This window comes from Heliangelus exortis, chromosome 3 (genome assembly GCF_036169615.1).
Source record: "Heliangelus exortis chromosome 3, bHelExo1.hap1, whole genome shotgun sequence".
Lineage (NCBI taxonomy): Eukaryota > Metazoa > Chordata > Aves > Apodiformes > Trochilidae > Heliangelus > Heliangelus exortis.
In genome coordinates this window covers 96,819,393-96,847,290 of record NC_092424.1, presented here as the reverse complement: position 1 = coordinate 96,847,290, position 27,898 = coordinate 96,819,393, and the positions used below count along the sequence as shown (strand labels likewise).

Here is a 27,898-nt window from a genome sequence, read left to right as displayed (position 1 = left end):
GCCTTGGGAGCTCGTCAGGGAGGAGGCGCCGAGGCGGGAAGAGAGTCTGCAGGAGGCCGGTGGGTGCTGCTCCGTGTGAGGTATTGGGGCCCAGGAAGCTGCTGGGGTTGGTGCGAGGAGCGGGCCCGTTACAGAGTTGGTAGGGAGGGCTTCAGCTGAGGGTACAGGTGGGATTTCCTTCACACTTCAGTAACTGAGGCTTTCAGGATGAAAAAGGGGGTGGCACCAGGGGATCTCCAGAGGTCCATACCAGCCCCTGCCTTTCTGCGATTTTGTGTAAACCACTGTGACCTCATGTATCTCCTGATCTACGCCCAAAACAAAAGCCGATTTTGATGGCTTTTAGAATATAATCAGTCGTTGTAGGGGGATGAAAGAACACCAAACAAAAGACGCTAGCCCTACGCTTTTCCAGTAACTTTGGCCTCTCTCGCGGCCCGTAAAGAAGCCCTTAGTGCGCTCCCTGCTGTTCCCTCACTGGGCCCCGCGCATGCGCGGGCGGTTGCGGGGTGCGGCGGAGCGAGGGGCGGCGGGGCCAGCGGGGCTGGGGCGCGGATGGCAGGGGGGCTGCGCCATGTTGCGGTGGCTTGTGGCGGTGCTCAGTCACTCCTGTTTTGTTTCCAGGGGCGACAACATGTTCTACGCGGTGCGCAAGGGCCGCCGGACGGGCGTCTACCGTACCTGGTAAGGGTCGCGGCCGGGGCAGCAGCCGGCGGGCCGCCCCCGGACCTGCCTCACCGTCCCCGCCTCACCGTCCCCCGTTACGTTGCAGGGCGGAGTGTAAGGAGCAGGTGAACAAGTTCCCCTCCGCCAGCTTCAAGAAGTTCGCCACCGAGAAGGACGCCTGGGCCTTCGTGGGCTCCGAGCTCCCGGGGCGGCAGCAGCCCAAGCCGGCAGGTAGCTGCTTCTCTTCCCCTGCCTCCCCTCAGCCCGGGCGGGGCAGCAAGGCGGCCTGGCCGAGAACGGGGGCAGGAGAGGCAGGCAGGCAGGCCGTGCTGCGCCCTGGTAGAGCTCCTCTGGCTTCTGGTTGGAGTCTGTATAAGCACTGCGGCTCGTTGTGGCTAAACGTGGGGAGCGGCTTCTGCCTGCCCGCCGGTGGAGGCCTTGTGCCTGGCAGAGTGCCGCGCTGGGAAGTGCAGCCGTGGTCCTGCCCTCTGGGCGCCGCGATGGAAGTATTCCTGTAGGTGTCTGGAGAAAGTTGATCATACCGTGTCTGTCTTAAGGTCCGTGTTTGATCTAAGGTCCAGAATGACTGCTGTATACGGTAGTAATTTTTGCATAATAGCAGAGGGCGTGACACTTTAACAGACCAGCATTGCTAATAGGTGATAGCTGTTGTTTTCCAGAAATAATTGTTTCCATTTAAATTTGACCTCGTATATAATTGAGTTTGGTTTGTTTTTTTGAAAGGGGCATACAGTACTCTGGCTGTACCACAGGAAAATAACCAGAAAGAGGAACTGGAAATAGGTACCTTGTGTTGCAGTACATGCAAAAGGCCATATGAAGAGCCTACAAATGAAGAACACGTAGCAAAGCGTGTGAAACATGATGAGATGCCAACAGTCAGTGAAGATAAATTTTCATATATGGGTAAGTTCTTTGGTTATTCCTGTAATTCTTTTGAGTTATTTATGTGCTTTCATATGTAACAAGTGTACCTAATGGAAAACTTTTAGGGAAATTTTTGTGGCATTACCATGTCCAGTGTAATACTTTTTCTTTTAAAAATGGAAATGTGAGCCACGATGTTTTTTTTTTCCCATTGTCTTTCAGTGTTATATTGCTTGATGCCAACAAGTAGCTTAATCTGGTAATTAATAGTGTGATTTTGTGTGGCTCTAGACTTCAGCCTGTCTAAACACAGATGTAGCTGGGAAGTTTTAAAACTGACCGAAGGAAGTAGGAACTGGAGTGACAATACGGAACATGAGGCAGTGAAGAGGCTGACTGATCTGAGAGCAGTTGAGGATATGAAGCTGCAGTGGGATGGGTGGTGTTCTGCAGGACTAATTTAGATGAGTTCTGTAGCTAACATTTTGAAGGGGTCTCTGGGGATGGACGTTTTAGGAATTAATCTGCTAGCAGGCATTTCATTCTGCTTGAAGGGGCTACATCTTAAAGGAGTGCTTGGACTTCTGCTTTTGGTAATTCTTTTGCAGGTGACTTTGCAGTTGTTTATACAGATGGTTGTTGCTCAGGTAATGGACATAATAAGGCACGTGCTGGAATAGGTGTCTACTGGGGACCAGGACACCCATTGTAAGCAGCTCGATGGATTTATTTTTTTTCTTTAATACAGTTCAGTGTATGTGTAATTTACAGTATCAGCCTCCTTTTGAATATGCAGCCCTGCTATTAGACTCTTAATGGGAGAGTTATGAGACTGAGTAACTCAGTAACAGAGTATGAGACTGAGAGAAAAAGAGAAATCAGCTTTTCTAGGAGGTAAGAATGGAGGGAAAAATCAGCTGGAATTAATATTTTTTAGGGACTGAAGCTGTAATTAAAATGATGCAGAAAGCTTTAAAATCATAACTATGCATAGAATAAAACAAAAACCTGTTTGTTGTTGGCATGTCCACATATGCAGGTTACATTGTGCAGAGAGAAGTTAGAGGTGGAATTCATCCTCCTTTCAAAATTAGCTGTACTGAATATATTTTTCTACTGTGTAGTCATTATACACCACTGAATATTTTAGTTAACTAATCTACTGTTCATTCCTTGGGCACAGAAATACCAGTGAAAGACTTCCTGGACGGCAGACTAATCAAAGAGCTGAAATACATGTAAGTATTAAATGTCCTAAGATGCTTCTGCCTGTTAGACTGCAGGAGAACATCTGTGACTATTTCAGTTCCAGCCTTCAGAAACCAATTATGGACCTGTGAGGGAAGTAAACAAAATACCAGAGGTTATGACCTTAATAAATTTTTCTCTTCAAGTTCTATTGATCTTTATTGTTCTTAAACACAGAGTAATTCACCTGGAAGCTGAATTCCAGATATCATCGGGCCAAGCACAGATATTAAAAAGGGCCTTTCTTAGGAAAGGCTGGATCTTTGCAGTATCTTTTGCATTTTTTAAGGTGTATGTCTCAGACTTCGGGGTCAGGGCTTCTGAGTCGGAGTTTAGAGGAAAACCAACTTCCTATTGTGATAGCATCAGAGTATCATCATTTTTAAATAGATATAATAAAGAATTCTAGGTTCTCAGGAGCAACTTCTATTATTTCTGAGGTAAACTTCTGTTGGCAACAGCAGGTTTAGCCTTACCTTTTCACCTCATCTTAATGCTGGTACTGCTGCTTTCCTCACAGTGTGTTTGGAGATAAAGTAAAACAGGGACTTGATCTGCTTAAGAGGTACGGAAAGCAGAGGTGATGGTGGTATGCCAGGGGTCAGACTTGTGGCCAGGGAGCTTTAGCTTTGTTTATGTCCAGATACAGTCACTTAACTCTTACTATGTTTCAAAGCACCAAAAAGAACCCAAAACAAAGCAAGAAAAAAAATCAAATTGTTTTCTTTGGAAGATCCAGGCTGTTGGAACTGGTATGAAGCTTTGCGTCCCAAAGTTAAGGAGAAAATGCCTAAAACTTGATGTAGAGTCAATGGTAGCTCTGAGAGTTGGGAAACTGGTCAGAGCTCTGCCCCTGAAGATGAAGAATTGGAATGCTGGTGGGGTTTTTTAGCTAGTGAAACAGAAGTGCTATTGTGTTTGCCTGATGCAGTAAGTGGTTGCCTGCATGCAGAATTTTGGAAATCTCTGTTCTAGAGAATGTTGATACTCACTGATAGAGAACTATTACACCAATATTCTTTTTAGTTCTGTGTTAGCATCAGGTGCTGTTGTAATTTAATTGCCTGTGTTCAATACCCTGTTCTGAACTGAGATTCTATTTGAATGTTCTTAAGGCAGCCTGCAAAGCAATAGAGCAAGCAAAGAGTCAAAACATCAAGAAATTAATTATCTACACTGATAGCAAGTTCACTATTAATGGTAAGTTAATGATTTTAATTTTTCTGATTCTTTCACACATTGCACTTGAAGGTACTGAGGCCTGGGGACAGGGGTCTAAAGAAGAGAGCATAATTTTCAGTATTTGTGACTGCTTGAAGAAAAAACTTCAGAATATTGCAGGGCTCAGTTGCTAACCTTATGAAATACAAGCAGAGACATAGTGCCTGTTACAGTAAAGAATTAAACAAGGAATTGAAGCATTTTTGTCTTAAGGCATTCAGTATGACACAATGTTGTTCACATATACTCTAAGGCTGTACTCAGTACTCAACTTGGAAGCTGGTGTAATAACCCTGTAGGGTTCCATTCAGTTTTGGTTTGTTTGGATTGGAGAGGTTGTCTAAATAAACAAGTGTGGAGTATATTCAAGTTTCCTTTTTACATGGAGATTACTCTTACAAACTTTCAGGCTAGACTAGAAGGCTTCACCCTCATCCAAAGACTGGGAAGATAGTCTCTTTCCTCAAAATACTACATGAAGCAGCCACTAAGACTTGATTTCTAAATACCTCTTCCTTTTTCCCTTAGATATTTAGATCATACTACCAGGAGGTAATTCTGAACTGCATAGTATTTACTGTATTCCTGGCCAAAGGGATACAATAAGGAATACAAAGTCAATGTTGGCTCTTTCCAGATCACTTTGGAGGTTGGTTTTTTACATAACATTAAAACATATTGAAGCTTTTAAATAAAAATCAAATGTTGCTCTTTCACATTAATTAAGCAAATAGTTTATTTTTTCCTCCAAATAAGTAATTCAGCTTTCCAGAAGCCCCTCCTGATCCCTCAAAGTGGAGGAGGATGAAGGAAGAGCATCAGCTTTTTATTTTTTCAGGTGGCTCATGTTGACAAGTAAAACAAAACTTAACTTGAAAAACTCTAATGTCATCTAATGTAACCATGTCCTAGACATGGTTACAGAACAGTACAGGACAGAAAAGTACTGAGTAGGAACAAGTAACAACCAGTCAAGTAAGATGTGTTGGTTTGCATATTCATAAAAGGACTTCTGTCCAGAACTGAAGAGTGTCAGGGGCCTGTGATCTGTCCTGATTCTAGCTCATAAGTTGAGGAAGGGACAGTAAATGTTAAGAAACTATTTAAAGGAGTTTTCTATTGCTTTTCCCTAAGAACTGTCAAATCTCTCATTTGAGTAGCTTATTTTCACCAAGAGATTTAGGTATAGCATTTTCTTTTGGAGCAAAATGTGTTGGTTTTGGGTTGTTTTGGGGTTTTTTCCTTTCTCTTTTCAAAAAAAAAAACCAAAGGATGAGTCTCTACTCTTCGGGACTATAGTGTTACGTGTTGCTCAAAGGAATCCAAGTGTATAATTTCTTGCAAGAAGCAAGTTGTTCAAAGCATTAATGAACATGCAAACATCTTTGCAATTCTTTGCTTTCTGGTTTAAAAGTCTAGACCACCTTGTATGTGAAGCTGGTGTTATGAAGAAGCTGCTGTGTCAGATAAAATTCCTGTTAAAATTGAGTATGAGGGAGAAAAGAATCTTGAGGTGCAATGGCCTAGTCTTTGTTTTTGCTTGCAGTTTTCTCTTGCATTTTAGGTCACTGAGGTCAAGGTTCCACTCAAAGTTTATCAAAGTGATTTTGTAAATGTGTTTAGGAGTTTTTTTGTAAGTGTGTCTAGGAGTAATTTTTTAAAATACAGAAGAAGGAGACTGGCAGTTAAGGATAATTAGATGTGGTTTAGTTTGGTTGTTTAGGAGCAAAGCTGGCAACTCTTGGCTTGGTGTCAAGGTCTGGTTGTCATGAAATCAGTGAGGATGTCTTATTGTTGAGACCAGCAAAGATATTAAAAATTAAGTAAAAAATCTTTATTTAAGGAGTAATACAGTAAATTTTCTAGCCAACAAGTCATGGCCAGAATATTGAATCTTGTTCTGTAGAAATCTTTTCACTTGGTTCTTCTCCCTTCTGCTAAGGATGAAGAAGCCATAAGATACACAGCTGTTTTTCCTTTTTTACGTGTCTCCTCAGTTTCTAAAATAAAGCCATAGATTTGTTCTAGTTTACTGTACCATAAAGTAAATTCTTGTTTTCAGTTTACTAGTGTTGTAATTGTGTGTCATGTGTTTATAAGATTGTAGTCTTGTCGTATTGCTTGAAGGAAATATGTTTGAGTGATCAAGTAATAATGGAAAATAAAAGTCTGAAAGATGATATGGAGTGCCAAACAAGAATACCTTCTATCTTCAGTATCTTTCTCTGAGACTTTGTACAGAGTTAATTCCTTGTTAAAAGGCTGTTTGCTCCAACTTGATGATTGATAATGTCTTTCATAGTATATTTATGGTTATGTTTCCTCTACACAGGCATTACAAGCTGGGTTGACAACTGGAAGACAAATGGCTGGAGAACAAGTTCAGGAGGAAGTGTAATCAATAAAGAAGATTTTGAAAGACTTGATAATCTATCAAAAGGCATAGAAATTCAGTGGGTGAGCACCTCATTTCTCTACTTTTAATGACATCTTAAATCTGCTTCTTGCTTACAAGTATGACCATAACTAAGGCTTTTATAGAGCATTATACTTTACATTAAATCACATTAATTTACATTCATGTTTGTTGCCAACATGGATGGTGGAATCCAATGCACCCTCAGCATTTTTCTGATGACACCAAACTGGTGAGGTCAGCATGCTGGAGGGAAGGGATGCCACCCAGAGGGACCTTGACAGGCTTTAGAAGTGGTCTTGTGCAAACTGCATGAAGTTCCACAAGGCCAAGTGCAAGGTTCTGCATCTGGGTCGAGGCAATCTCGTGCGTGAATACAGGTTGGGAGGAGAAAGGGTTGAGGGCAGCCCTGAGGAGAAGGACTTGGGGGTGTGGTGGTGGACCAGAAGCTTAACTTGCAGTCCTGGGCTGCATCAAAAGAAGCATAGACAGATGGTCGAGGGAGGTGATTGTCCCCCTCTACTCTGCTCTTGTGAGACCCCACCTGGAGTGCTGTGTCCAGTTCGGGAGTCCCCAACATAAAGTCCCCCACACTCCTTGAGCGTGTCCAGAGGAGAGCCACTAAAATGATCAGGGGACTGGAGCCCCTCCCCTATGAACACAGGCTAAAGGAGTTGGGGTTGTTAAGCCTGGAAAAGAGGGGCCTCTTAGGTAACCTTATAGTAACCTTCTAATATCTGAAAGGGGCCTACAAGGAAGCTGGGGTAGGGCTTTTTACATGGGTGTGTAATGAGAGGACACGGGGAAGAAGTCTCAAATTTGAAGAGGGGAGGTTTAAGTAAGGCATCAGGAAGAAATTCTTTGAGGGTGATGAGACACTGGCACAGGTTGCCCAAGGAAGTTGTAGCTGCCCCCTCCCTGTGAGTCTTCAAGGCCAGGTTGGATGGGGCCTTGAGCGAACTGGTCTTGTGGAAGGTGCCCCTGCCCATGCAGGGGGCTTGGAACTAGATGATCTTTAAGGTCCCTTCCAACCCTAGCCATTCAGTGATTCTATAGATAAAGCTAAGTACAGAGAACCTTCTTGTTTTGCTTAAAGCAAATAAGCAATATAACTTAAAATCTTGGAGCCAGTATTTCATTTATCAAAATACATGTTTATATTTTCTGTCTCTTGTTGCCACTTCAAAAATGTCTGCAGTAGTTACTTTTAGCTTGTTAGTACTGTCAGTTGATGAAATTTCTGTTCTTGGATATCTAAGCTTAAAACTATCTTTTTGAGTCATAGCTCAATTTCTGGTTTTGCTTTTCATAATTCTTAAGATGTCGATTCATTGGTGTAACTTGGTCACATGAGTGTCTTTAAACTGGAAAAGCAAAGTATAATTCTAAATAAGCCAACTCTAGTTTTCTGTACATTAGCTATTACAAGAAAACTGGGTGTGTATAGGTCTTGAAAATAGCCATTTTTTGTTTATATTCATTAGCTCTCTAGTAAAGAAGACAACTTGTATAAAAGTATTCCTAGTAAAATGTATTTTTCTGTAACATCAGTACTAATCATGGTAGGAGATCTTCTGCCTACCTGTTCTAAATTTTCCTTTAATTGTGGTATAAGACTACCAATTCTAAAAATAAATTCTGTGTACCTTTGATTTTGTGACTGCTAATGGCATATTTATTTGGCCCCTGTCTTTACTCTGTAGAAAAGAGGATGGCATAGATCTTTAGTGCACTGTCTAGGTGGGAAATCCCTTGTGAATATTCTTCAGTTCATGTTGTGCTGTGTTCCAGAGTTGGCAGTTCCAATTTAAAGGCTGACTTTTGTTTATTGAGAAGGAAGTATAAAAATGTAAAACTAAGACATAAGTTCATCTGTCCTTAAAAGCATTTTGCATAATCTAAACCAATAGATACTGTTGCTCTATGCACACTTATTACACACTTATCTTCACCACAGGCTGCAGGGGAATCTGCTGCAGTACCTGGAGCACCTCCTCTACCTCCTTCACTGACCTTGGTGTCTGCAGTTTATCTTACATTTTTTCCCCACTCCTCTCTTTCACAGCTGCTGTTCAGCATTTTTTGACCTTTCTTAAACCATGGTATCACAGAGGAGCCACCAGCTTTGCTTATGGGCTCAGCTGTGCCCTCCAGTGGGTTAATTTTGGAGCCAGCTGGAATTGGCTCTTTCTGTTGTATGAGCAGCCCCATGTCTTTTCAGAGAGGCCATTCCAGCCCTCAGGCTGGTACCAAAACCTTGCCATGTGACCCAAATACCATGTCACACACTTCATGCTTGTCCCTTCTCTTGTCAAACAGCAAGCTTCATTTTCTTCCCTTTTTTCCTCCCCCATATTCCTGCACCCTCACTTCCAGCAAGGATGGGCTGTCTGTTCCTAGTTGTTGAGAAATGAACAGTTAAGACATCTGAAAATCAAGAGATTCTTTTCATACATTGGTTCTGTATTCTGAGTGCTGTAACCATCAAGGCTGTTAGTGCCATGGAGGTCTTGGCTTTCTAGGAAAAGTTTAACTTGGTTGAAGCACTGAATGTAGAGGGGTTTTTCTCTGTCCTCTAGTTGGACCTGTTCTCTGCATTTGTTAAAGGCTAGGTGAGGTGCTCCTTATCCAGTTCAACACTTCTTGTAAAGATGATTTTCAGAATTGGAAGAGACTTACTGAGAGGAAGGAAGACCATGACCATTCCTAAGAACACTTTAGGGACTATATGTGAGGAGAGCACCTCTAAGGATGTGCTGCTACAGCACAGATGAAAGCATGTTGCGTGTTTGAATTTCATGTATATGCTTTTTTTGTTGATTTCTTGTATATCTGATGCTCTTTTATCCTAACAGATGCATGTTCCTGGTCATGCTGGCTTCCAAGGAAATGAAGAAGCTGATAGACTAGCAAGAGAAGGAGCTAGTAAACAGATGTCATGACATACTGGGACCTGCAGGATTGTTGCAGTCAGAGGAAAGGGACTAATGTCACAGTGATGACTTGGACTGCTGCAGTTGTTTGCAGTTGAACTTTGGAACTGTACTTTGTTCTGGCTTGAAGCGTTAAACGTGGTATTCTGACTTCTGGGGACAAAAAAAAAGCATCATCTTCTATAGTGCTTGTTTTGCAATCTAGTCAATATTCAGTTAATGGTATAGATTGCTTTCTATCCATCTTGCTGGATGGCTGCCATCAGTGTTTTTAGCTGTCTTGTAGACTTCTGAATTCACTGTGAAGACAGACTGCTGAAGAAGTAATGCTAAATCTTAATCCTAAATGTTCTGTATTTTCCTCTTATTGAAATAAAATAATTTTTGTACAGAGGTGTATAGTAACACCAAAATAGTTGGGGGGGGGGGGGGAGGGGGAAGGAAATTATGGTTGGTTGGTTTAGTACAAGGTCAGTAACCTAACTCAGAGATATCCATTGATGTGCTTTGGCATTTTGGCACTAGCAATAAGCTCTCTACAGATTATCTCTTAATCTTCTCCTGTGCCTTCCAGTATCATCAGTTACAGCATCTGTAGATTTCTTGGTGATGTTACTTACTATTGCAAGGTGGCATGAAAAAACTAAAAAGCCAGGTTGAAAAAGAAAAAAAGCTTGAACAGTGACGTTTTATAGATCTTCCTTCAGTTGCTCAATGTCTTTGGTTTTGGCTTCCTGTTTATATTTTTATTTTTTCCTACACATACTGGCTCTTACTAGCTAGCATTGTTTGCTTCTCTTCAGTGTTGTCCCAAAGGTAGTAAGTGGCCATTTTATCTGAAGTGGAACTAGAAGATGATCATCTTTGGTTTGTTTTTTTTTTTTCCCCAGTCAATGATGAAGTTAATGGAGTGGTTACTGTGCACTTGAATTGGAGAGTAGTTACCAGTAATAAACAGTTTGATTTTCTATGTATCTGTGCAGGAAGAGGAAACGTGTTTTATGTTACCTTTTTACCTTCATACATGTATGCCTTAAGCTGGAAGTTAAAGAATTTTTTTTTTCTGAATTTGTTAGTTGATATGCAGAATGGCAGAGGTTCTGAAGCTTAGTTTCTTGATAGTCCTTGTGCACTGTAATATTTGTAATATTTTTACTGTGGGAAAGTGTGAGCTCTTAATTTAAAGTCCCATGAATTGCAATAGAATGAAGAAACTGGAATAGATGAGTGAGGTTTTTAAGTTTTTCTCTCATCTAAAGCTGCACAGTAAAGCTCATCTAATTAAATTTTTGCCCTCTGCTTCTTTTTTATATATGCACACAATTACCCATTTATTTTTTTTAAAGTTTGGTTTGAAGGAAAACATCCCATCATCCCTGATTAAGTGTATAGTTGAGGCAGAACTGTGTGATAAATGGTGTACTGAAGAGATGGTATCTGGTAATCAGCCTATTGTCCATCTTCAGTTAAACATTTAGATCCTGTTTTCCTGTTTACTGTATAAATTTTTTTAAAGCAGCTGCTTTGGGAAAAACTGTTGGGTAAATCATAATATCAGTGTAATACTGAATTTGAGCAACTTTACTACCTGAATCTTAGTAGGTAGATTATAATAGGAGGTCTAATAGGGAAGTTTTATGTTACTTTGATACCAATATTCTTACCCTGGAAAATCAGGCCAAAAGAAACCTGAGAGGAAAATAAGATTAAGGTTGATCAAAGAACGGAAAGCAAATTATGCTTGTCAGCAGGGGCTCAAGGACTGAGAGGCTGTTGGCTGTTTGAGTCATTTTCAGGGAACTGAATTTTTAGGGGGATATTGGGATTTAGCAGCTGTGAAATTCATAGCTTAACATAGAACTTGTGGTTGGGTTTGTATGTGCCTCTACAACTCCAGGTGGACAATAGCTGCATTGGATCCCCTTACCTGTTATGTTAGGGAACTTGGATTAAATTTTATCCAGAACAGATAATCAGTATTGCTTTTACATTAATACTGTGCATTAAAGGGATTTATTAACATTTCTAAGATTCTGGGAAATAAGGGTTAAGACATTTTGATAAGTATAAAACATTTGGGGAAAAAATATGTTTAATGGAGACCTGGCTTCTTTTTGCGTTTTCTCCATCCTTACATCATGTTTATCTGGTTGTTGGTTTATTTACCATGTAGAACAGAACTGCAGAACCGTGGAGGCTGGAGGGGACTGCTGGAGTCTGTATTGTCCACCCCAGCTCGATCTGCTCACCCAGAGCAGGTAGCTCAGGGTGCATCTCTACAGATGAAAACAACAAAAGCTTTTTGGGTCACATGAGTTACCACTCTTCTTTCCTTTTACCCCCCCTAGTTTATTTTTACTTTCCCATATTGTGGACCTCTGCAATGCAGGTCTGTGAGGACTTGCTTTTAAATTCAACGAGAGCGTCACTCCTGGGGCTGCGAAGACAAACACTGGGTATGAACACAGCAGCTGCGGGTGGGTGTGATGGTTGCTGGCACCTGCTCCTTACCCAGGCGGGCTGCTGGGGCTGGGGAACATCAGATCTGTGTCAGGGAGAGGTGCCACGGAACCTGTGCTTTCGTCCCCTGGGCCTTAGAGCCTGACCCTGTACACTGCAGTAGCTGTCCCTGGTACACAGCACACCCTGTCCGACATGTTTTGAGTAAAAATGGCTCCCCTTGAAGACGCTCGCTTTTAGCTGCCTCTGTACAGCGCCTCCCGGCCCCTGCCCCGCTCCTTCCAGCCCTCCTGGGGCGGGCCGGTTCCGCCCCGCCCGGCCCAGTTCCGCTCTGCAGCTCCCGGCGCTGGGATGGTGGAGGCTTGGTATATGGACGAGTCCCAGGAGGACCAGCGGGCACCCCACCGCCTGCAGCCCAACCGCGCCGTCAGCCTGGAGCAGCTCCGCGGCCTCGGTGTCACCTACCGCAAGGTACGGGGGGAACAGCCCCGCGCTGAGGGGCCGGGAGGCGGCGGAGCCTCGGGCCTCTCCCGGCACCCGCCGCGACCCAGAGAGCCCTGCGGACGGGCAGCGGGACCGGGGCGGTGCTCGCAGGGACCGGGACCGGCTTTGTCCCCTGCCGAGCCAGTGAAAAGGGGACGGCAGCAGGAGGGGCCCAGGCTGTGTCTGTGCGGCGTTAGGGAGATGAAGTGCCTTGTGTCCCTAGGGCAGCCACCGTGGCTTCTTCTGGAGCAAGTGTCTCCGCTGCATTTTAGAATAAACGCATTTCTTTCTTTTTCTCTTGCCTAATTTGTAGTTGGATGCTGATAACTATGAGACTGATCCATGTCTGAAAGAGATTCGGAGAGCAGAAAACTATTCTTGGATGGATATAATAACCATACACAAAGACAAGCTTCCGAATTATGAGGAGAAGGTATGGCAGGCTTTGCTTTGTGTGAGGAGAGCTGAAATCTGCCACTAGAGTGGGCAGCTGGCTTCTCAACACCTGCACACCCTCAGCAGGGGCACGAAGATGAGATTTCCACATGTGAAATACATCCTGTACTGAAGCCCTTTGCTAAAAAGGTGGTACAGTATTATTTTAAAAATAGCAGGGGCCTTTTCCTTATGTAGACTTCCTTCAAAGGTTTTAAGGGTAGTGTAATTTCCAAACTAAGGTGCCCACCAGCAGGGCCCTGCTGATGCTGACCTGTCCTTGGAGAGTGTCCCTGGGATGAAGGCAGGCACTTGAAAGCAGGAACATACTAAAGGCTACTCGCAAAACACATCTTTTCAAAGGGAAAGTTAACAGTGAAATCAAGGGGACTCATTCCCTGTACAAGAGGTTTTTTTTTTTTTACCTTGGGAAGCTGGTACTTAGATGAGCTTTTTAGAATGAGCTTTCTCCTCCTGATGTCTAGGTGCTGGTGTGCTGCTCTGACCTGAGGACAGCAGCCCATTAGCATTTCCCTGTTTTTCATTACTTTCCATTTACCAGCCTGGGGTTTTTTTTAAGCCTATTGTGTTATACTAGTTTTAAATTGATGAGAAGGTGAATTAGGTTGCCTAATTCAGGGCTTGCCTGGGTGGGCTTTACCTGCCACAAAGATGGGCTGTTATTGATATGGCACGTGGACTTTCCATCTTGCCATGCTGGGTCAGTAGTGGCTCAGTGACACTTGTGTGGCAGAACAGCATCTGGGCCTCAGCAGGTGCTGACACCTGGCACTGCACTGTCCATAGTGCACTACCCTGCTCAGGTCTTTGTTAATTGAACTTTTAAAGCATGTTTTGTTTTGTGCTGTGAAAATACACAAATAATTAATAATTCCAATAGGGATAAGAATGTTGCTGCTGCTCCCCAAGCACAGAGAGCCTGGAGTTGGGGCTCAGTGTGGGGGTAGGTGTGACATGCTTTTCAGAATTATTTTGCCATAGATGGGCCCTGTTTGGCAATGACAGCATTTTCATATAGAGTTTTAGTAGCCCATGGGGTTAAGTCAGCCTTACACCAGTTTAAAAGAGGGTGTTGGGAGAATCTCTAATTCTTTTATTTTTACATCTCAGGAAAAAAAAAAAAGGTGCAAAATTGCTAATAACTGTGAGGGCTAAATTCTGCAGTCAGTACCTTTACCTTCTCGTCCCTTGAGCACTTGTAAACGTTACTGTTATTCAGAGACTGATTATGAGCAGCTATAGCTGCAGTTTCTTGCCAGAGGTATTATCTGAACAACATTCAGCAGTGCTTAGAAGTGTCCTGAAACTGGGTCTGGCTGACTGGCTGGGCCATTGGCACCACATTAGTCTCAACTGTTAGTTAAATCACTGCACAGTTTCCATCTGGAAGCCTTTGTCTGCTTTGCCACATGCTTCTAGCAGTTTTTCTGTGTTCAGTAGTTTTAAGATATTCTCGCTCTTCCTAGATAAAAACATTTTATGAAGAACATTTACACCTAGACGATGAAATTCGCTACATCTTGGATGGATCTGGATATTTTGATGTTCGAGACAAGGATGATAAATGGATACGGATTTCCATGGAAAAAGGAGACATGATAACCCTCCCTGCTGGCATATATCACCGATTTACCCTGGATGAGAACGTATGTTGTTACAGATTACCAGGAATTGTGATGACAAATCCATGTGAGGATATATCACATTAGTAACTACACACCCTGATACTTGAAGTTCATTAGCAAAACATTAAATACGAAGTAGAAACATGAAAAATACTAAATAATTCACAGCATCTGAACCTTTCATCTCCAGGTCACAAATCCAGCTTCCTCTTGTCAGCTGTAACTGCAAGTCATTGCCACGTGATATCCATAGCTTATCTTATCTGACAGCAGCATGAGAGCCAAGCCCTGTGGCTGTCCCTCCCTCAGTTGCCTCTGCTGTCAGTTGAGGCAGAGTTGGTGTGGATGGATCCCTCTGTGTTGCCTTGTTGTGTATCTTTGAGTAGACAGAGCACATCTGTGTCCAGCAGTGGCATTTTTCATTAGTGCTGTATTCACCTTCAGGGAAAGAAGGATTTGAGAGTCCAGAGCCACTATTTGCAGCTAGCATGTGCTAGACTGGAGGCTGGCTTCACAGGAGATGACCTGCTTTCAGTGTGTATTTTTTTGCAATGGGGTTGTAATATTGGCATGTGTATCCTCTCTGGGTACCAGTCCTTGTGGGCTTTTATGAATGTTTGTAATCACAGCATTAACCCTGGAAAATAGGGCAATGTTTGCTGTCTCCTGTGTGACAAAAACTCGTTTCTGGGGTAGTAATGAGAATGGTGTAATTCTTAACCAGCTGTCCAGATAGTAATTGTCTATGTAAAAGAGGGATATGCTGCTCGGGTGAAAAACTTGGCTTCTCATGCTTGTATTTTGAGATCCACAGTGAATTCCTAGCTTAAGCCTTTTGCTTTAGGTAGACAAAATGTCCAAGGTTATGGGTTGAATCTGCAAGAAGTCTTAAGTATTTGTCTACTTCAGGAACTTTAGACCAGGAACGCCATCTTCCAGGGGAATTCTTCTGGTACCTCTATGACCTAGCAGTTTTTACAAAATAGGTAGAGTCTAAACCTGTAGTGCAGTGGACAGGAGAGTTGCTTATAGCTAAGTGGTTGGAGTACTTTGGCAGGACATAAAATCTCATTTTCTGCTGCCACAGCTGGACTTCTGCACTTGACATACTTTTGGCTAGCTGGCAGCAGGGACTGTTGTCTTTTATTTTGGGATCTGGAGAATTTACTTTTTCTGTAGCAGTTTGACTGTTGTAGTCAAAAGTAATTTTGGCTTTGTACTCCCCATTCAGTTTTTGCAGTTCTCACTTTGAAGCTTCTGGTAGTCCTGAGCCATTGTGCATTAATTTTGGGTATTCTGATTGCTCTCGTTTAACTAGGAAGTAGGAATTGCATTGCTCAACATGGTGGATCCCATGTAAAATTATTTGCATTAGATGGGATTTTCTGGTTTCTCTGAAACAAAAAGTACTGTCTCTGCCTGACCTGGAGGTGCTGGTTATGACACAGTATATCACTCTGTAGCTGCAAAATCTGTCACTGCTACAGCTGGGAGCAGGAACAGCAACAGAGCAGCACAGTGTCCTAGAACATGTGACTGTTTCAGCCCATCTTGAAATCATTTCAGATACTGCTGCAGAAGTGCAAATGAAACAACCTCAGAATTAAGATGCTATGGAAAGGAGCTCTTGAATTACTTGTGATATCTTTTTTTTTTTTTCACAGAATTACGTGAAGGCAATGAGGCTGTTTGTTGGAGAACCTGTCTGGACAGCATACAACAGGCCAGCTGATGAGTTTCCTGCACGGAAACAGTATATGAATTTTTTGGCTGAAGCACAGTAATGGTGCCTGAGACCTGACAGGTGGAACAGCCTGAAGTGCTGTTAGATAAAATGCAGCTGGTGGCTTATGACTGATTTTACTTCTTCTATTTACTTATACACTTAAAATCACAGAATAATAGAAAATTTTGGGTTGAAAGGTCATTTGGAGGTCATCTAGTCTAATCCCCTGTGAAGTACTGTGCCAATTATATAGCTAGACCAAGTAGGTTTGGAGACCCTGAGGTTTGGAAATCTCCAGTGGTGGAGGTTCTACAGCCTGTCTGGGTACCTGCTTCAGCAAACAGCCACTCTTGTGGGCAGGCATTTTTTAATTCATGGGCAACTCTCTGGTTGCAATTTGAAATAACTGTGCCTTGTCTTTTCATTGAATGCCTGAGAACAGCCTGACTGTCTTCAAAGTCCCCTCTCTAGGGAGAAACTGCACTTACATCTCCTCACTGTCTTCTTTCCCAGGACAGACAAAATCAGTGCTTTTAGCTGGGCTCTTTGACCCTCTATGTTGTTGAAGGAGGTGTTCAACACACTTTGCCCTAATTTTGACTACTACTGAGGAAGGCCTCTTGAATGCCATCTGACAGACTTGAACCACTGTCTGTTTTCAGCCTAATGGTCCAGGTGTTTTTCATTAACACTATAGTTTATATCCTTCATCTGCCTACAAGGCTACCATGGGACAGGGCTGTTGAATACTGTGCTGTGGTCAAGCTGAATGAAATCCCTTGTTTCCCCTCCACCACAGAGCCAGTCATTGCCTTCTGGATGGCAGTCGGGATGGTTGGGCAGAATGTGCCCTTTATAAACTGGCACTGACTGGTTGTTCCCCATCACCTGGTATTTCATGTGCCTGGAACAGCTTCTGTAATGACTTGTTCTGTAATTTGCCTGGGGACTGAAGTGAGGCTGACCAGCCTGTAGTTCCCCAGACCTTTTTCTTGCCTTTTTGAAGGTGGCTGTACAGAAGTCTTTCTGGTCAAAAAGATTTCCTTGATCACTGTGACCTTTCAATAGTGCCAGCAGCCTTGCAGTGACTTTAGCCAGTTGCACTTAAAACTGCTCAGGAATCCTTTTTCTAGCCTTTTTTTTCTTTATATTTCTGGCAGGTGGAATTGTGAGAGGTGGGGTACATTAGCATAGATTCAGAACAGAATTAATATTAATGAACTATGTAGGATTCTGGTTTTAATTAAAGAAAATAAACCTTTCTTCACTCCTGTCTAAAAATGGTCATGAGATAAACCTGCATAATTGGCATTTTACTATGCAGCTTCCCTAGGTCTGTCCTGGTACCTAAACCTGTGGTTTTCTGTCAGTAAAATGTAGCAATTTGCTCTTGTGAATTAATAAAATTATGTTGACTTGGGTATTTTTTTTTTTTTTTTTTTGTGCTGACATTAAGGACACATTGGACAACAGTGCTATGGTTTTGTTCAGCTTTTTTCCCCTTGTGCTGCTACTGACTTGCTTTAAAACAGAGGACAAATTGTCAGCTGTGTGCCTCAATTAGACATGCTGGGCCAGTTTTCACTAAATGCCTTGTGCAGGAGATTCAGCTCCTTGGTAATCTACAGCAGCATTTTGGTATGAATTTGCTCTTTACAATGACAAATTATGTCAGCTGGGCAAATGTGGTGCTTGCTCCAGTTCTTAGTGGATGAGGGGGAGAATTTGGGCTCTTGTGTGCTGATTTTGGCTAGATTTGATGCAAACTTGTGTCTTGCAGTTTCCTGAAGAAACACAGTTGTAAAAAGAAGAAAAAAACTGGGTTTATGCAAATTTTCTGAAGATAGCAGGCAGCTGATGATTGGACTTTGCCACTGTTCTTCCTTATGGATGTGTGGCATAGCCCCCAGAAGCCAATGTTTTCCTTGTTTTAGAGTAGCATTAGTTTTAACCATTTCTAGGGGCTTTATATCTTTAAAAATGATTCTGAAAACGAAGTTGCAATTTTGAAGTGAAACTGCACTACCTTTTACCTTAAAAGCTGGAAAAGGCCAGTTAAAAAGTCATGTGTTTCCTGCCTTAGGGTCTTGGGTTGCAAGCTAGATGCCAGTAGAGGCTTAGTTTGTGGAAGGGTCTGCAGGGACAACAAAATGCAAGCCCTGTCTGCTCTCTGCTCAGTGTGTACTGGCTTTGGTGCAGTGGTTCATAAGCCTGTCTGAAAAATCAGTGTTACTAGGAAATACAAAGTTTAACTGTAGTCAGACATGCATGGAGGAGGCTTGCATGGACACTGTGCTGTGCCATGCTGTGTCCCACACTGGTTCAGGGATTTGTGTGCCACTTGCATTGAAGCACCACTCAAGTGTCTTCTTACACAGCATATGGGGGTGTCCTGGTCCCAGAAAAAAATTTGGGGATTTTTTTAAGTACAGCTAAAGGAACAAATCAGTTACCACCTGTGGCAAGTTTTATTCCTTTGAGTCATATGCTACAGGAAATAGTGTTTCTAAATGTGGAGTAAAAGAACTACTTTTTCCTGGTGCAGAGATGTGCAGTTCAGAGATAGTGATGAGGGATGGATGGATGGATGGATGGGAAAGCAGCTGCCCACAGCAATGGCTTTCAATAGCCTTGCTGATGTAGGATGTGACCTGGGAAGCAGAACTGAACCACCTTGTTTTGTTGCCTCTCTGGAGGAATATATACACCTGGTGCAGCTCCTATCTCCTGGCTGACAAGAATAACACACGATCAGACTGCTGCTGATCACTCATCATTTTCATAGCACGATGCATTCTGCTGCTGTGAGGTGGCAGGAGCTGTGGCAATCTTGCTGTCAATGCATTTGATTCCATGCCCTTTAGTGCCATAAATGTTTTTGAAAAGGTGAAAGCTTTGCTCTCCAAAAGTGTTCATTGCTAGCCAGGAAAAATAGCAGTTTGGGGCTGGTATAAAGATTGTACACCCGTAAAGAGATTACACAGGAGATTATACTGTGAGAAAACAGCTGGGCATAAAAAAATGTTAATATTAATGGAAAACATTCCAGAGAGCAGAGAGGAGGGAGAACATACCTTCAGATGAAAAATGCAGTTTATTTTCATAGTGATTTTTTTGTGTTTGGTCTTTTTTTTTTTTTTTTTTTTTTTTTGCACATACCACATATCTAAAAGTGCAAAGTGAAATTGATTTTTGGTCCAAAAATATGAGCCTGTTTTACTGCAGCTAGTGGAAAGATCTCAGTGCATTGATGTAGTATGAAAATTTATGTAAGTGGTTCCAGCAACATCATGCTGGCAGCATTAACTCAGGCAAAGGGAGTATTTCAACTCCTCCAGGATTAGAGTTAAAAAAAATAGGTAGGAGAAGTGGTAGTGAATTGAGGGGTTTGAAGATAGTTTTTTTGATGCCTATGTATTATTTTCCACTTTTAATACAAACTTTTCCCAATGGGCTTATACCTCAGTTTCTAATGACCACCTTGAGAGAGCAGTGGCCTTGTTTTATGCAAGTGAACTGTAAGAAAACTGTGGATGGTGAGTGGCCTTTTCAATAAATGAGCATGTGGCTGTGATGCTGCCACCTCCCCTGCCTCTGTTACCTGTCCTGGTGCAAGTATCCTCGTTTGGGTATCTTAATGCAAAGAGATTTCTCAGCCCTTTGGTAGTTAACTAGTAAGGTCCACACCAGAGACTGAGGAGTACCTACAAACCAGTGGAGGGAAATGCTGTTGCCAAGCAGGCATCTCCCCCCGGGCTGCTGAGAGCAGGGGCTGTGCTGCTGCTGGAGCTGGCACCAAGCTGCCTGTCCTGCTTACTGAACCTGACAGGTGTAAGATCTTCATGCACTCCAGAGTGCTGGGTTCTACTGGCAGAAGAGGAACTCTCCTGCCTGGTTTCTGACTCCAGGATTTAGCCTGAACTAGGAATTTATGAGAAGGGAGGGTTTTCTGACAAAGGCAATCATTTTATATCAGCCAACAGACACCACTGCACGTGGAGCCTGAGGTGGCAGCCAAGCACTGCTTTGAAGAATATCCCTAGTTGCCAAATCATGGATTTAACTACTTGGTCAGGTAGAGGCTGTGGATCTGTGCTACGCTTAGAAAGTCTGTCATCTGCGTGTGAGATTTCCCTTTGAAAATTACAGAAATTCTCAGAGTCTCTCCCCAAATAGCATCACAGCTGCTTGTCTATTTCCTGAAGCCAAATAAACATACCAACTCCTGGGGGGATTAATTATTGTTACAATTTAAACATTCCTGTCTCAAAGATTCAGATTTGATCTGATTTGCTGTACTCATGGTGACTTTACAGCTTGATTCCCAAAGCATTTTGTGTGTTTGCAAAAATGTGCTCTGTTATACCTGTGATTTTAAAAACCTCACCCACACCTCCCTCACACCGGGATTATGACCATCTCACGCCCCCCATAAAAATAAGGATCTCTAAATCTGTAATTCCCAAGCTGACTGGGAGAATTAAGTGGAAAAGCAGCTTTCTACTGTCATTGCCTAAAAGTTAGTGGCGGAGCTTGTTTGTTTTCAGCTCTACAGAGCCACTGTTCATATGCTTAAAACTGCAGATTCCTACAATGTCAAGTATCTCACTGGTATAATAGCTTTTTTCCCCCAATGTTTTATTAAGTGGGTAGAGTGTAGGGTAGAAGGGATAAATGGCATCTTCCTTTCAGCTATTACAGGTATGAGCTAATGGATAAAACCCACTTTGTTGTAACATCTTTTATTTCCCTAGCCTTTACTCAGGACAGCAACAATCTTAGTTGCTACCTGAGCTAACTCTGAGAGGTTGACTGGCTCCTGGGCTTCTACCTGTTCAGAATAAATGTAAATCTTTATTAGATGTCCTAATTTCACAGATTTCTTGATTGCAAGTTGAAGCAAACATGACTTGGAGAAGGGGTGAATGCGTATCTTGCAAACTTCTTTTGCATGGCTGCGATGGATTAAGGACATCAGCTGCTACACAAAGAAGGCAGAGATAACTTAGGTGTGTATGCAGACTATTCCCCACTCCAAAACACCATCAGCTTCGGAAAAGCTTTGTATGTCTACCACTTCTTAGACCACTACAGTGCAGAAAACCTGGTGATTCCCTTCACATCCTTTTGTCGAATGCCGAATCTGAGGTTTGTTTGCTGGCTCGGGGAGCTTTTCCTCCAGGTCAGTCAGCTCATCCAGCTTGCACACAGCTGCACAAGTGCTCTTGCTGACATGGAAAAGGTGGAGGAATGATCAGACTTCCCAGCAGAATGGCTGAAGTCCATTGTGGAGTCTCCGGCATGGCTACAGGTGCCTTTTGGGGAAAAATTAGGAGGTCCAGTCCAAAATCTGAGGCAATGGGAGAATGTAAATGACCGGCTGGCTAGGGCATGCCATAATCACCTGAACTGCAGTTAGGTACTAGGAATGGTAGATAGATCCTTAAGTCCTTTTGAGGATCAGGGTGTCTGTGCATAATGTCATTATAGGAACGTCTGAAGTACAGCTTCTTTGCTCAGGAAGTTTAAATGCAAAACTTCTGTTAAGGCACATTAAGCTTTAAGACTTGACTACTATCAGGCTATACTTTCCACAGCTTTTCTTACTTAGCCAGATGACACATGCATGCTGTGTTCTAAAACTGAGCTCTGCCCTCATTTACACCAGGAACCCTCATTAAGTTCAGCTGAATTCATTGAATTTAACAGGATTGCCTAGTGTAATTAACATTTTGAGGACAAATTTTGTCCTTAGCTTTAATGCTTTAACACCATACGCTGCATTCAGATGTGTAACTGGCTGAGTGTAGGAAATTCAACCACTTAACGTGTATGTGAAATCCAAACCATAAAGTGACATTGACATTCTTTCTTGCATTTTATAAACAGTTAATAATTTGCATACACCCAGCAGTGATAATATGCCTTTGCATTTAAATTTTAATTATTCTGCAAGTCTACCAGGATGTCACTTGTTTAATGGTTCACTGAGCTTAGAGGTCACCCAGTCCAAGTCTCCTCCAACTGCATTTTTATCTGAGTAAAAGCTTCTACTAGTAACACCACTGCAGACATACTGATGTGAGACCTATGTAGGAATATATGAATTAGAATTTAAAGAAACACAGAGAACAGTGTTTCTTTTTTAATAGTTGTTTGACTCTGACCAGGATCATAAATGTTTATTCTCTGCTGATCATGCTGTCATTTATATGAGCACTTAAGGCACCACTGAATCAAAAAAGGAAGCATTTTACTCTTCCATTGTGAAGAGGCAATTGGTTTCAGCATGCTTGATGATGGGGTATCATGCATTTTTCATTTACAGCTGGAAAAGAGAAGTTGAGATTCCTGAAAGCATAGACAATAGTGTAAGGATATAACATGACACCTGACCTGCAGCTAAGTATATGGGAATTTCTGTTATATTAATTTACATATAATTGTAATTTTTTTTTTTAAACTGAAATCACAGAACCACAGAAAGGTTTGCATGGGAAGGGACCTTTGAAGATAATCTAGTCCAATTCCCCTGCCATGGGCAGGGACACCCCCCACTGTACCAGGTGGCTCAAAGTCCTGTTTGACCTGGCCTTGAACACTTCCAGGGAGGGGGCAGCCAAAACTTCCCTGGGCAATCTGTGCCAGTGTCTAATGATCCTCATGGTCTTTCTTCCTTGTGTCCAATTCACAGAATTTCTTCCCTGTGTCCAATATAAATCTACCCTCTTTCAGTTTAAAGCCTTTGCCCCTTGTCCTGTCACTACATGTCCTGGTAAGTTGTTCAGTGTTCTGAAAATCTTTGAGAACAATGCTGCTTACATAACAGAATTTTTTCCAGTATCTTCAGAAACCCCATACTCAAGAGAAGTGACCTGTGCTGGACAAAACATACTACTGTAATGTACACAGTGAGTAACACAAGGGATCAGATTAATAGTTGTGATAAACTGAAAACTGCACTGACTACAACTTCAGTTCTGATAACATGAAGTGAGGATGTGCCCACTTACTGTTGAACCTTGTCTAAAATCAGCAATATTTTAAACAAATGTTGTCAGGCTCTGAGCTTATGTATATTGATGAGAGTCAACGACTGCCCGAGAGCTCCCTCAAATTATGACTGATGCCTTATTAACACAAACTGTAAGTTTATTTAGGGCCAGTCAGGGGATGAGAGTTCAGGAGAGGTTAAGGGATGCCCACAGTATATATTTATGCAAGGAATCAGCACCTGAGACTGAAGGGGAAGGAAAGAATGGGATCATGACAAAGAGGGGATAAGTCCTAGTGGGTGTGAGGGCAGGACCTGCATTGGCCTTAGGATAATAAGTTGAGGAACCACACTTGATGTGGCACTGAGCTGCACCACGATGACACAGCACTAGACCAGGACAGGGTCTGGGATGCAGGGTGCAGGCACAGGGATGCTGGAGACCAGGAGACTTGTTGCAGGAGCAGGACCACTGAAGAATGGGGACACCAATGAGAAACTTTCAGAACTCCTTCACCTTCCAGTAAGAACTCCTCGAAAGGGCTGGCCAAATTCCCTCCCTCTATAATGCAAAGACACTGTTCATTCTCTTTGGCTGCAGCAGAAACCAGCAGGATACTGATGTCCAATCAGAGCCCCTCCTCTCTGGGCTGACAGCCACTTCAGAAACTTTTCTGTCTTCTGCTCCACTGAGCCTCTGGAGCTGTCACTAACGTGGCTGCTCCCCTTACTCCTTCTTGTCTTCTTTACACCCAAAGTCCTCCACGTGCCAAAGAGCTGGCAGACATTTGTGATTCTGCTGACTCAAGAATCATTTAATTGTCTCACAGTGGGGGAACGTCCAGTTCTCCACAAATGTAAAACCTCGTAAAGGACTGAAAAGGTAATTACTTTTATTTCCCTGTAAACATCACTAAAGATATGTAAACAACATTTAAAACACCTAAAGCAGGTGGTGCTGAAGCTTTCATTTTAGAGTTAAGTAGTGGTACCTTAGTCTACACAGGTGATGCAGAAATTTAATTCCAAACCAGTTGTGGAATCTAGAGGCCAAGCAGACACAGATACCAACTGATTTTTTTTTTTTTTCTTTTTCCTTTTTTTTTTTTTTTTTTTTTCCCTTTTTCCCAGCTGCCTGGTATGTAACTACCCATCATTTCAGTGTACAAATACTATCTGTAAAATGTACATATCCTGTAATAAGACCTTGGGGAGTGGACAGAGCCATGACAGCTGATCCAAACTGACCAAAGAGCTATTCCATGCCATATGGTGTCTGCTCAGCAATAAAAGCTAAGAGAAAGGAGTAGGGCAGGGCGTAAGGTGGATATTGGTTATTGTGCTTGTCTTCTGGACCAGCTGCCAAACACCCTGAAGCCCTACATCCTGGGAAGTATCTGAACACTGCCTGCTAGTGGGAAATAGAAAATAAAGCTTTTATTTTCCTTTGCTTTTGATTTATTCAGCTGCCTTTTTAAGCCCATAAGGTTTTTTGGTTTTTTTTTAATCTGGTCTCCCACCCTCAACCCCCCTGAGCAGTCCTGCTGAAGAGGGGAGTGATAACACCAGTTTGGTGGACATCTGGTGCCCAGCTAGGGTCACCCCATCACAAAGATAAATAAAGGGAGAAATCTGGGCAGAGATGTGAAATACACAGTGGTTCTGTGATTCCAAAGGATCCTGAAATCACTGTATGCTTATCCTGTTCCTTCAATGATAAATGCATGGGCACAAGTTGCTCCTGGTGAGATTCTGATTGAACATGCAAGGACAATTTTTCAATCTGGGGACAGTCAGACACTGGAATGGTCTCCCAAGGGAAGTGGTGGATTCCCCCACTTCAGGTTTGAAGCCTCAGCTCGATGGTGTGCTGGGACATATCACATAAACAATAATATTAGAAGGGATGGACAAGATGATCCTTTAAGGTCCCTTCCAGCCTGACAATCTATGATTCTGTGAAATACCTCGTGTCCTCCTCTGCATCACTCGCTTCCTTCTACTCTGTGTGGACAAGCCCTTACATACCTCTGCCTCAGTATCTCCATTTGTTTCCCTGGGAAGTATTTTCTGCATGGTGTGTTCACCTGCTAATGGGAAATGACAGGAACTGAACTGAAGTGTGGCATTTCCTCTCTGCCTGACTGGTGTGCTCCTTTCTCTACCCCGCACTACTCCGGAGTGGAGCAGCTATGCCTGTCCATTAGGATGAAATTCTTCACTATGAGGGTGGTAAGATACACAGGTTGCCCAGGGAAGTTTTGGCTGCTCCCTCCCTGGAAGCATGCAAGGCCAGGTTGGATGAGGCTCTGAACAACCTGGTGTAGTGGAAGGTGTCCCTAGATCTTTAATTTCCTTTCCAACCCAAACCATTCTGTGATTCAGATATGTGAGCCAGAGTGTGGGAGACAGGAAAAAGTACTGAAGCAAGCAGTAGTTTGGGAATAGAGAAGTACTACCAACAGCTTCTGAGAACCCAAATGCTCGAATCCGAAAGATTTAGTGTTATCACAAAACCAAGAAAGTAAAAACTGTATTTAGATGATACAGTTCAGGGCTCAGATGATATAATCCCTGATACTATATGGGATTGACTGTATGACTCCTTCATGTGCTGTCAGGACAACTTGCTTTAGGTAGCCCTGCTAGACTGGGGGATTGGACCAGATGAGCTCCAGAGATCCCTTCCAACCTCAACCATGCTATGATTCTGTACAGTGGTTATCAAGCCACCTCCTTTGAGGTTGACAGGTGTGTCAACGAGACACACAGTGGAAGCAAATGAAGAGAAGGGCATCCAGATCTTTATTACTATAATATACATGCTCATATTCTGTCAACAACTCTTAGCTGATAAAATTAGCTCAATGTGATTTGGTCACTACTTACTGAAAAACTGTAACAATTATCAAGACAAGGTAAGGTCAGATTCAGCGTTTCTTATAAAAAGATTCTGAGTAACTGACTGCATACAGACATATATTGTACACTGTAATGAAGAATAACTGAACAGTTACCTGCTTGTAGGGATGCAGCTGGCCCTAGCTCAGCTCGAAGTCTTCACAATGATGGGCCTATTACAAACAACAGGTTCTGTAGTAATGCCACCAAATACTCATAATTGAATAGATTTTATTTCACATTTACACATTAGCAACTGTATATACAATTTAAAAAAAATCAGCCTTGCTGGAAAAAAATAGTTGGAAATGATCTACCCTAACTTGAGACACTGAGTATTAAAGCTATCACCCTCCTTGATAGCTACAGCTTCTAAAAGTGCCTGCTTCTTCTGCATACTGCGAGATGACTCCAGTTCATACATTGTTGTCAAGTTGAAGAGAACACTCTCATGTAGGTAGTGCTTGGGGTCCTGCTGAACCATTCCTTCCAACTGCCGGAGGGAATCCTTCAGTTTTCCCAGATAAAGAAGACAAACAGCAGCGTTGTTGTTAGCCTAGAGAAAAATATATTGTAAAGAAATGTTGGTTTGTGTGTGTATATGTGTTTAGGTATGTATGTATTTACAAGTGATGAGAGGGAAGGAAAAAAAGAAGTCTAGCATCTGGAGTTACAACAGATTTAACTTGTGCTAAGAATTACTATTTTGTCTGTGTGTGTGCATGCAAGTAATTAAAATACATTATCAATCAAACAATCCTATCCCTTTCTTGTTATTCTCAAGATTTATCTTGTGCCAGTAGGACCTGATGACTTCTAAGAGCTGCAACTAAAAGAGGGAGTCTAACATGAAATAGAAATAGTGTAGATATTACTCGGTTAATTTTGAAAGCAAATTGATACAGATTTCAGAAATTACATGAACCTCAGAATGCTGTCATTTTTCTTTTTTTTTTTTTTTAATGATTTCACTATAGCTTCAGAAGTATTTTTCTCTTTGGCTTGCATGTAGAAGATCCACATAAGCAACAGGAAGAAATTGTTCTATCACAAAGGCATCTACAACTGATTTCAACTAAATTAATTAGATAGGACAGTCTAAACACATCATAAATTATCATGCCAGTTTTCCCCACAAAAGAGGTTTTAGGAGTTATCAAAAGACTCCAAAAGTATGAAGTCATGTAACATGTTTAGCAGCAGAAACTTTCACAGCTTCTGAAAACTGCAGATCAAGGAAGAACACAGCCTTTCAGAAGGAAATTCTTTTTCTCTCCAGGAAACTTTACTCATGCAATTTAGAATATGTACTGCTTTACAGTGTGAAAAATTATGCAGCTCATGTGCTGCTTAAACTCAGTCCCCTCATTCTTTATATTGCATTGGATCTGGCTACAGGGGTCTCACTGTCTTACTTCTTAGGAACACTCTTACATGACCAAGCACTGAAAGCTGCCACATGTAGAAACCCCAGAAGTGAATAAACAGCTCTTTGGTCTCCTCTTGTCTCCAAGTCTCTGATATGCAGTGTGTTAAAAATGTCATGTTTAAAATTACAGTATCCCTTCAATGTTGTGTGAAATTGAGTTAATCTTACATTGGTTGGCAGCTGCCATTTCTTTTTTTGACATCCATGTCTATGGTAAAAACAGTGAAAGCAAAAAAAATAGTGCTTTTGGGAAGATCCTGTAAAACATGATGTGTTGGAATTTCTACATGCATGCCTAAATACTCATGCCCTTCATACAGACTGGGTTCTTCATTTCCCATCCCACTTTGTATCTTATCCTAAAAACCCTTTGTCACATCCAATTTTTCTGTAGAGCTCTAAGCATACTCTGGGTACTAACTGAATCCATGTGTGAAGCATTATGAGCGTAA

The 27,898-nt window shown here is 42.3% G+C and overlaps 3 protein-coding genes across 4 annotated transcripts in view; 2 read left to right on the top strand and 1 right to left on the bottom strand.

The window, feature by feature from the left end:
• Nucleotides 1–485: 485 nt before the first annotated feature.
• RNASEH1 (ribonuclease H1) lies at nt 486–9,765 on the top strand. The gene is made up of 8 exons (XM_071741834.1): nt 486–684; nt 773–897; nt 1,411–1,593; nt 2,163–2,262; nt 2,738–2,792; nt 3,918–4,002; nt 6,356–6,480; nt 9,295–9,765. Exons 1-8 carry the CDS (start codon nt 491–493, stop codon nt 9,379–9,381), a joined length of 954 nt encoding a protein of 317 aa, XP_071597935.1. The 5' UTR covers nt 486–490; the 3' UTR covers nt 9,382–9,765.
• Nucleotides 9,766–12,130: 2,365 nt separating this feature from the next.
• On the top strand, nt 12,131–17,545 carry ADI1 (acireductone dioxygenase 1). Its single transcript, XM_071741836.1, has 4 exons — nt 12,131–12,303; nt 12,629–12,748; nt 14,238–14,417; nt 16,061–17,545. The coding sequence occupies exons 1-4, from the start codon at nt 12,184–12,186 to the stop codon at nt 16,178–16,180; spliced, it is 540 nt and encodes a 179-aa protein (XP_071597937.1). The 5' UTR covers nt 12,131–12,183; the 3' UTR covers nt 16,181–17,545.
• An 8,686-nt stretch (nt 17,546–26,231) lies between these two features.
• Nucleotides 26,232–27,898, bottom strand: part of TRAPPC12 (trafficking protein particle complex subunit 12) — a 49,084-nt gene continuing 47,417 nt past the window's right edge. For both annotated transcript variants that reach the window (XM_071741829.1, XM_071741830.1), the window contains exon 12: nt 26,232–26,573. In XM_071741829.1, coding sequence (XP_071597930.1) covers nt 26,331–26,573 — 243 coding nt within the window. In that variant the 3' untranslated portion in view covers nt 26,232–26,330. The remainder of the gene's footprint in view (nt 26,574–27,898) is intronic.